The sequence below is a fragment of the Macadamia integrifolia genome, chromosome 12, assembly GCF_013358625.1.
Source record: "Macadamia integrifolia cultivar HAES 741 chromosome 12, SCU_Mint_v3, whole genome shotgun sequence".
Taxonomy (NCBI): Eukaryota; Viridiplantae; Streptophyta; class Magnoliopsida; order Proteales; family Proteaceae; genus Macadamia; species Macadamia integrifolia.
In genome coordinates this window covers 10,312,193-10,322,421 of record NC_056568.1, presented here as the reverse complement: position 1 = coordinate 10,322,421, position 10,229 = coordinate 10,312,193, and the positions used below count along the sequence as shown (strand labels likewise).

The window sequence follows — 10,229 nt, the reverse complement described above, 5'->3', positions numbered from 1 at the left end:
ATGAAAGTAATTATGTGAATGTGTTAGAAATGTCTAAAATATGATGTATACAAAAAATAGGCAAAAAAAAAAAAACACAATTTAGGGGTCGAAACCTAAGTTTCCACCAAACCGGGAAAAATTCCTTGGTTTCCTCGAAATTTCCCAGGTTACGATTGAAATTTCAGTCTCCCCAAGGGTCGAAACCCGATATCTTGAACCTTGCAAACAAGGTTGTTTGGGATTTTTTCTATACATGTCAGTGTTGAGATTTCATTTTATTGTGGGTTGTCATGGATTGGCTTCCGATCTGAGTACAAATGCATTACACCTCCATAGAAAGATTGCAGAGCATGTGAATGCCATACAAGATATTGACTAAAACTATTTGCATTATTGCTCAAGTCATGGAAAACTACGGGTCCGTTTGATAACGTTTCTGTCGTTTCTGTTTCAAAAAACGGTAGAAGCATAAATTTCCGTTTCTAGAAACAGAAACGGAATTGAAGGTGTTTGATAAGTCATATTTTTGGAAGTCGATGGTAACCAGCGAAAGAATGGCCATGAGTCGTTTCTAGAAACGGCGCCTGGGTCATTTCTTGACCCATAAATAGGTAGAAATTACAATTTCTATTTCTGAAAACAAGTGAAACGAAACAGTTTTATCAAACGCTTTTTGTTCCGTGTCTAGAAACGGCAGAAACGCGTTTCTTGAAACGTTATCAAAAGGGCCTTAGGACTTTACAAGTAACCACAATAAAGTAGATACACATGTACGAACATACATAGTCCAACTCAGACAGTTCATGTTAACAATGCTCTAAAATCAAATCATAGTAAAATTTCTTACCCTTTAGGAGTCAAATTTGGACAATTAGTACACATAGGATCAATGCTGAAACCCTCACAGGAATTCTCTTCATATTCCTCCAAATCAGCATTACAAGAAAAAACAGATGCCGGAGAATGGTCTGAATTAACTACCGCTGCTCTGTCAGCTGTTGTTCCTTCAATAGAACGATCCGCAACAGTTTCAGATAGGTACAGCACATCATTGGCTATGGGGTGGCCCGTATATTGCAAGTGAACACGGATCTATGTCATCCAGGATCATCAAGATAACTCAGGCTGAACTTAAGTATAAAATAATCAAAATGCAATACAATTTCAACCACAAAAGCAGCAAAGTATCATTGCAAGCACATCAAGTCCTTCATAAAGATGGAGAGTCTGCAGAGTTTTTAGTAAATGAAATGCAAAACTTACAACAGGGATCTTTTGATCATTGAAAGAATCTGTCCTGGGTAAATAGTGTTGGCAGAACCAACTCAAATCTCTATAAATTATAAATTCTCTTACCTGATGAGTCCGGCCAGTGATTGGTTCACATAATACAATACTATGAGTTCCATCGGTACCAATCCTTGTAAACTTTGTGCATGCAACCTTTCCCTTCAAGGCTGTCCCACCAAAACTGTTTCCCTCCTGCAAAACTCAAGGTTTGGGACAATAATTCCCTCCATATACACTAATGAACAATCAATAAATGACACAAGGAAATTGCAAATATAAAAGCCACTTCTCTAGCAAGGCTATCTGAAGAGAAAACATGCCAAAAATATAGTGATTATATCATGAATTACCCACTGGATAAGAAAAAGATTTCACGACGTCTGACCACTTTTACCATTGATGACTTTCGAAACATAAGGTAGTGCCCTTTGAAACTTTTGGCTTAACTTTTTCTCTTTTCTAGATTTTGCTTCAGGTTCAAGTTTCATCCATTCTAATTTTGTTTATGGCTCAAGTTCCTACTCATCAATGTCTTCAAACACAATATTAAGTTGTCCTTGCCTCCTAGGGTCTTCTTTGGTATAGAAATCCTAAATTCAAAAGATCTCAATTTTGAGTAGGACAAAGCTCTAGAACGTGGGAGACCCAATAGAAGGTCCTCCAAACCCCTGACAATTAGTTAATGAATTTGGTGCTTTGCCAAATACTCCTTGAAAGTGGTGATGCTTTCTACAGTTGATGATGTTATGCAATTAGGAACTATCCTTTTCCTTTCTTTCGTTTTCAAACAATAAGGCCGTAACCCAACCTTTAACCCCGCTAAACCTTAATTTTTTAAATTCCAACACCATCCCAATCATCATTTAAAACTGTTTGAGATGGGAGTTATAGAGATAGTCTCACATCGGTTATCTAGAACCTTTGATGTGTCCTAATATACCCTTTGGCTATCTCCACCTAATTCCTAAAGGTTTTGAGTCGGACCCCCACAAGTGGTACTTTGTGGGCTTTCCCACTTTATTTAACATGGTATCAAAGTCAGATCAGCTTGTTGTCTTCCTTAAGATGTATATCCATGTGTGTGCTGAAGCTAAACGTGGGGGAGAGTGTTGAGATGTTGAGAGTTATAGGGGAATAGTCTCACATCAGCTATTTGGGACCATTAATGTGTCCTAATATACCATTGGGCAATCTCCACATGATGCCTCAAGATTTTGGGTTGAACCCCCAAGTGGTATTTCGTGGGTTTTCCCACTTTATTTAATACCATGTTACAACTGCTTATCCCAGAAGTTTGAGTTGTTTTGTAAGGGCAATGGTAATGTATATCAACACCCCACGACGTGCAGGCCCACACACATGGCTCTGCATGTGACACCATCACATGGCATCGAGTGTACAAGGCTTAGGGGCACAACAAAAAAACACAAACGCCTCACACTTACCGAGGATTGAACACACCCCACGACGTGCAGGCCCACACACATGGCTCTGCATGTGACACCATCACATGGCATCGAGTGTACAAGGCTTAGGGGCACAACAAAAAAACACAAACGCCTCACACTTACCGAGGATTGAACACACCCCACGACGTGCAGGCCCACACACATGGCTCTGCATGTGACACCATCACATGGCATCGAGTGTACAAGGCTTAGGGGCACAACAAAAAAACACAAACGCCTCACACTTACCGAGGATTGAACACCCAACCTCCTGTTATGATACCATAAAGCTTGAGATGTTAAGGGAAACAACAATGTATATCAACACCTCCCTGCACGTGCAGGTCCACACACAGAGCTTTGTACGCAACATCATCAAGTGGCACAGAGAGTATAAAGTTATGGGGCATGACAACACGACATAAAACCCTCGCACTTACCAAGGATAGAACACTTGACCTCCTAGTTTTGATACTATGTTAAATAAAGTGGGAAAACCCACAAAATACCACTTGGGGATCCTGTACAAACTGAAACCTATAACGATGCCGAAAACGGATGAAAATAACACAATCACACAATGCAACACGAAGATTTACGTGGTTCGGCAAGATTGCCTACGTCCATGGTAAGATTAGAACTACGTTACAAACAATGGAGAGGAGAATAAGGTAACAGCCACTCATGCCTCCTCTTGTACATAGAACCTTACTTGCTACAAAGTCATAATAACATTACAAGTACATTTTATCGAAATATGCAATGTGGGCCTACTCACTTCGGTCCGTATGACCCTTCAAAATCAATTCACAAATGCAAGTGGCGGATACAAGACATCACACCCCCAACAGGTCCAACCCAAAACCTTAAGCCATTAGGTGGAGATGGCACAAAGGTATTTTAAGACACATCCAAGGTCCCAGATAACTGATGGAAGACTAAACCTCTATAACTCCGACATCTCAACAAGAATCCAAACCTACAGCCTAAAACCAATCAACTTAAATCAGCCACCTTTCCTAATTCCAGCAACCTTCATTTAAGTCTCGAACCTGTTAGAATAAGGATTACTGTGCCGCAGGGGCACATTGTGGCATCCCCTTCTCCACCGACTCTAATTAGAGTGGGGGGGGTTGATGGGGGGTAAACTTGTAAATACTTTATATTTTCTGTTTTGTACTCCTATCATGACTCTATCATGATAGTCATAACTCATATCATGACTCTATCATGATTTATATTATAAATAAGGGACTTGTGTGATCAGTTAAAGACACACAAGCATTCTCCCATTCTTCCTGTTAACAGAACCCCATCTACCACATTCCCGATGCCTATCCTAAAAATCAGCCAGCATATAGGATCCAAAGAAAATCACTATAAAATAAAAATAAAAATAGATGGTGAAGATTTGTTTAAACGTGGATTACAGTAACTTCCCCATTCACCACCAATAATTTCCCATCCTCTTTGTACCAAAAAAAATCCCATCCTCTGAGTTTTCTATTATGAGATAGTGTAGAGATTGGGAGCCTAAAATGCATTACACCTTCCTCCGCACAATGCGATGTGCACCACACCACTCAAGGAAAAGAAAAAGGGTTATTGGAAAAGTTAACCAATACAATAGTAACTTCTTAAAACATTTAAACATTACATGTTTGGGGTTGACTTAAAATTTTTAGAAACCCAAGAGGACCACATTATATTGGTGCCATTTGAGAGTCATATCACCCATGCCACTAAAGAACATGATTGAATTCAGTGTTGCAAGTTCTACATCTTATTGAGATCAGAAAGAAAAAGCCCCCCCCCCCCCGGCGGCGGAAGAAGCAATGTCCTAGTATGTGAACTCATATCATGGAAAAATAACCATGACATGTGCAAGGAGTTAGGTTCAGTCAATCCCTGTGGCTTAGTTTTCATCTTTCATCCATAGTTTACCATTGGTTAAGAAAAGGAGAATTGTATTGGTAAATTTTGGGATACAACGCCCATGTGCATTCATCGGAATACCACTGTCAAGCTCACCACTAATAGCACCTTTTTGACAGGCTATGATGATGAACAAACACTACAATTGAATTAGCAGACTTCAAACCATATCCTTATCTTCCAGATTTCTATTTTTTATCCTAGTTACTAATCGTAATCGGTAAATGGGATCCCTTACCTCAACTGAACTCTTCCCTTCTCTGGCATTGTAATTGACATTGACGTTGACAATTTGCTGGAAAAAAAATTCTGTCCAAACGTCAAAAGGGGAAATTCTTTGTTGTTTATCAGGAAAAGAGAACATTATAAAACTAAACGAATGTAATCTTGGAAATTAAACTTCAAAAGTGACAACTGACAACAAATTTCTTTATCGAACTTATAGTATTGTGGGTGTCACAAGATTAACAGACGCAGTAAACATGAGCAACATAAGAATGGAACCAATCCCTTAACCAAATCTTAATGGATACAGAAGATGAGCATGAGTGGTGCAGAAACCTTTTTTTTTAGTTTCAATTAAAATATAGGGGGTGCATCTTTAGAAAAATGACACACATCAGTTAACACCATGATTTAAAAGAAAAAAAAAATCAGGTTCTAAACTTCTACTACATGTAAAGCCTCCACAGAGTGTATTAAAAATAAAAGTTTGGTATGTGATTCATAAATTCCCTCTCCCCCAACTTGATTGAGCTCAAAACACAGCATTTGCATAAACTACAAGGATGCCATTGCATAAACTGCTGTACAGCATTCAAAAATGTTACCCCATATATACTGAAACAGTGTAACTTTTTGTTTAATGTAGCCAGATTCCCAAGAGCAATACCCAGTCATAAGACTGCACAGCTCATGAGAAACAATATGAAATAAATGGTAATCAACTGTTGCCATGAAAAAATCATGTTAAACAGTAAGCAAATACCTCTTCCTCGGGAAATTCCCCAATAACCTTTGCAATATACTGTTTATGCACCTTCCCAGATTCAATCTGCAATACGTGCACCTAAAGACAGTGAGAAAGAGGCAACTTCTTGATATATCTGTTACCAATCATTCATACCGAGAAATCAACCCCAATAAGCAAAAAAGATGAATTTCATGACAGAAAACCAAGATTTATCCTGGTAGCTTCACCTAGACACATTTCAGTTCAAGATTTTTCACTGTGCCTGAACAGAAAGTTGTATAGACTTGGAAACTCACCAACAGAACAGCATGATCTTAGAGGAGTTTGTGGAGGTTAAGATCACCATCAAAACTTAGGACCCTTGAAAGCATAACATGTCCCAAATCCCATTTTCGGAGACTTCATGTCACTTTGTGCCATATTGGACAGTACCAAGATTTGAGAGTGTAACCATGCTTGCATTTGGTGCTTGCCTCAAGCTGCCAACATCTTAAATGATTTGTCTCACATGTTTTATTATCCTCCTTTTTCTTCCTTTTTTTTTCCCATAAAGTAACTATCTCTTCCAGGAAATCCTCTCTGCCAAATATTGTTTCTTCTTCCCCTTTTTTCACTTCTCTAGGTACCCAACTTCAACTTTGGTATTACAGTTTAGGTTTTCTTCCTCTATTAACTCTTTTCTGAAAAAAGTTTCTATGGTCTAATAAACAGCAAGTATATATATTCATTGCAGAAAATAATATTTCGGTTCCATCTTAAAGTAGCTATTGCTGATATTTGACATGCCAAAAATATTTTGCATGGGTATTGCTTGAAGCTCTCTTTTTTATTTTTTTTTGGGTGGCAGGATGGGGGGAGCAATAAAAACAACTTCTTTAAGAGCATTCACAGTTTCTTCTTAACAGTTAAGGGCATAAGCACTTTGAATATTTTGTGCACATGCCACAGGAACCAGTAAAAGCAATGGAAGATGTCCAAAGAAGTGAAATCCAAATAAACTCAAAGTGATAGGTCCAGCATTTAAATTCTATGAAAAAAGACCGGACAAACCAATTATTGAGTACGCAGACAAGCGAAACGTGTAATACATGTAGATCATATCCATTTGCATCTATTGTATAGACATAGCAGTTGCATATTTATGCGCTACTCATATTTATAATTCCCTACTATAAAAAAATCCATAAGAAACAAAAAAACTCAGTATAGCAAAAAATTCCAAAAGGACCCGTGTAGAAGAAACAAACTGACCTGTTGCCTAAATACGTCTGCTTTAGCTGCAGTTCTTGCTAAGATAAGAAGTCCAGAGACCAGGCGATCTAGTCGATGTACAGCTGATAAAATAATAGCTAAAGAGAAAGCCGGGAAGCCAGAAAGACATATTTACTTAAGAAAAGGTTGAATAATAGATTAAAATGGGGGGAAAAAAAAAGGATCATAAGTGGACCTAATAAAAAATGGAATCATTTCCATAATTATATGAGTAGACTTACAACACTTCCAAGACAGGCTATTTGGATACGAAATAGAGGAAACAAGCCATGTTCCGCCTGAAGGATGCCAACAACTGTGTTCTTACAATACTGACCACATGGATGTACCTAAATTAAAAAAATAGAGTTGCTCATGATCATGTGCTCTTGAAAGGAGAATAATTTAGTCAGTATGTCAAAACAACAATAAGTCATCCCCCTTGCACGGGTCACCCTATAGCAGAATTACAGGAAGTCCTAGGCCAGAAGTGAAACTGTATGAACCCTGAGGCATCATCTTGATCACCTTCCCATCTATTTCATTGGTTTTCCTTTTATGCATGAATATGGGGACCAAATATTAGCAATGCAGATCATGTCCTCAGAATTTGAATTAAACAGAACCTTTGCCATATGGAAATGCAAGAACGCCATGATAAAAAAGTAAAACTGCAACATCCAAGCTAATATAGAGATCAAGCATTGTTGACTAACCGGAACAGATGCAGGCTTACAGACTGTCAGAACATCAGGTTCTCTCTGCAGAATTGATACATCCAAGGCCAACACTGGTGGTTCATGCCTACACCACTGGCTCAATATTAGCTATTAGCATTTTCAGTATTAATAATTTGGTGGTAATAATTCAAAAAATATTGGAAGAAGAAGAAAGGGAAAAAGAAATGACAAGAACCCTTACAAACCTGTGTAAGAAGTGGCTTATCTTTTGGGATGGTTGAACTATATATGAAACTGAAACAATTTGTCCATCAACTTGGATCCTCCCAGACTTTACAGCACTAACCTGAAGTAGTCAACACAATAAATATATATTCAGATTTCAGAAACCCTTATAAGACGAAGAAGATGCCTAATTTTTCAGGGAGTATGTATATACGTAATAATCGTAGGGCCTTCCTTTGAACTCTTCGGCGAACAGATCCACAATCGTTTTCCCAGCCCATCGATTCTTAACCTACACAAAAACAATCACAGATACAGAGTTTGAATGCGTGACTATAGTTAACAAGATCCTCTTCTTCTTCTTCTTTTGCCTCTTTTCTTGATGTCGATTTGAACATCAAAATTATGGAATTGTATACTTACATGAGAGATGAACTCGAAGTAATAAGGCCTGACGTGACGCTTCCCTGCAGAACTCCCACCAACATTTAAATTCTTTAAATCTTAAATTGAGGGATGCAAAGATATCGCGAGAAGGAAGCGAGAAGAAAGCGTTTTGAAGTATTTTGTTCGCTTAAATACTTACCGTTGCGGAATATGTAATCGTGGCGCTCCGGAGGGTTTGCTGGGGTTTGCCATACGATCTCCATCTCTCTCTCTGTCTCCCCTTCCTTTTACCGTTGCCTCGCATTGCCTCCCATTTTCTAATGGTGTTTGGGGCAGACGAGCAGTGAATAAACAGTGGGTTCAAACCAGAGGTCATGAGTTCAACTCACGTTGAAGCCTTCCTATGCCAAAAAAAAAAAGGGTTGCCATTGGTCGGCTCGATCAGGCTGAACCAGTCTCCGGGCTTAGGCTTAAATTGTGCAAATAGAAGCAAGCCCAATAATGCACATCTGGGCCTTGGTCTGGTGCAGTATTACCTAAGGGTTGGTTACTTGATCAACTCCTCTCAAGTGCATGGGTGCTTAATTTACACAAATTTTTTTCCTTTCCAATAAGTGTAGCCATGGACCCCTATTGACTTCTCCATGTGTATGTTCTTGATCCCTATGTGGATCTAGTCTATCATGTAATGACCAATAGGCCCTTGAACTTGAAAAAAAAACAAAAAACAAAAAACAAAACAAAACAATACAAACCCAATAATTATATTTTCTCTCTCCTCCCTCATCATTTTAGACCCTCTTATATTGATGACATTGTGCGGCATGCCACCATCAATGTGGCATGTGAGATTCCTCATACACCAACAACTTCGGGAGTCCTCCCCATTTCTTAATTATTGTAAATAGTTCAACTCTTTATCCATGTTTCTTATGATTTTGATTGAACCTTAGGTTTTCGAATTATTCAGAATCTTAAAAACTCATAAATTATTATCAATGACTACTAATTTTTGGAAATTCGAGTTTTATTGGCCCGAGATATTCACCAACCATTTATGGACTTTTAAAATATCATGATAAGTTTCTAAATTTTCAAATTCATTCAGTTTCCATCTGATTCTTTAGTTGAACTATTCATAGATTTGATCATTACAATACAGACTATGACCAAATATCCAGCCATTGGGTTGAGATAGGATAGAAACCATCATCATGGCTTAACTAGGCAGAAAACAAAACCAAGGGTTTCTTTGGTCAGTAAGTTTAATTATAGGGAAGATACAATAGTACGTTCTTTTGTTTTTTTAGTAGAAATAGAATATATATATATATATATATATTCATGTGTAATCTACTTGGATCATTGGGGAGATATGTTATAACAAACTAGAAGTATATACTAAAAATGAAAAATGGCAAACGCGCAGAGAAATTCTACAAAAGCTCGCGAATAATGTAGCTTTGAAATATAACTTTTGTGAACTCCTTTATTTCCTCTATCCTCTTATAAATAAATATATATATATATATATATTAGTAAATTGCTCTTGTAAATCATTACTTGAGAAATAATATGGCTTAATTGACCACGATGCAAATTTTCCCCCTTTTGTATATTTGAGATCATAGGTGAGTAATTTGGACCATGCATTTTAAACTTTTTTTTTTTTTTTTAGGGGGGGGTGTGGTTGGGGTGATTGATATTCATATATTTTTAAGAGGTTGGTACATAGTCAATTAATTGCTCACTAAGAATAATAGAAAACTAACAATGAGCTATTTTATGTTGTCATTTAAACAAACACCAGATTAGATGTTGCTCTCGTTTCTTTGTTTATCATTTTATTAGTCTAACAATACTCAAATATAATGTTTTTTTTTTAACTATTTTAACAATGAGCTATTTTCATGTTGTCATTTAAACAAACATCAGACTAGATGTTGCTCTCGCTTCTTTGTTATCTTTTTATTAGTCCAACAATAATAAAAATATAATAATTTTTAACTATATGTTTACTTTTTTCTTTTGTCTTCTTTAATAAGAGATGTAATTTGT

At 37.3% G+C, this 10,229-nt stretch overlaps 1 protein-coding gene across 4 annotated transcripts in view; it reads right to left on the bottom strand.

Moving 5' to 3' along the window:
- LOC122058355 (RNA pseudouridine synthase 7-like) overlaps positions 1–8,510 on the bottom strand; it is a 13,237-nt gene extending 4,727 nt beyond the window's left edge. For 3 of the 4 annotated variants that reach the window (XM_042621006.1, XM_042621007.1, XM_042621008.1), the window contains exons 1-11: positions 8,371–8,509; positions 8,208–8,251; positions 7,999–8,076; positions 7,805–7,905; positions 7,596–7,683; positions 7,151–7,229; positions 6,880–6,962; positions 5,644–5,709; positions 4,894–4,950; positions 1,339–1,464; positions 830–1,074 (exon numbers count right to left, since the gene is read on the bottom strand). In XM_042621006.1, the coding sequence (XP_042476940.1) occupies positions 830–1,074; positions 1,339–1,464; positions 4,894–4,950; positions 5,644–5,709; positions 6,880–6,962; positions 7,151–7,229; positions 7,596–7,683; positions 7,805–7,905; positions 7,999–8,076; positions 8,208–8,251; positions 8,371–8,434 (1,031 nt within the window). In that variant the 5' untranslated portion in view covers positions 8,435–8,509. Of the gene's footprint in view, positions 1–829; positions 1,075–1,338; positions 1,465–4,893; positions 4,951–5,643; positions 5,710–6,879; positions 6,963–7,150; positions 7,230–7,595; positions 7,684–7,804; positions 7,906–7,998; positions 8,077–8,207; positions 8,252–8,370 lie in introns of all 4 variants that reach the window. The other variant, XM_042621009.1, reaches the window with a different exon arrangement.
- Between the last annotated feature and the right edge of the window lie 1,719 nt (positions 8,511–10,229).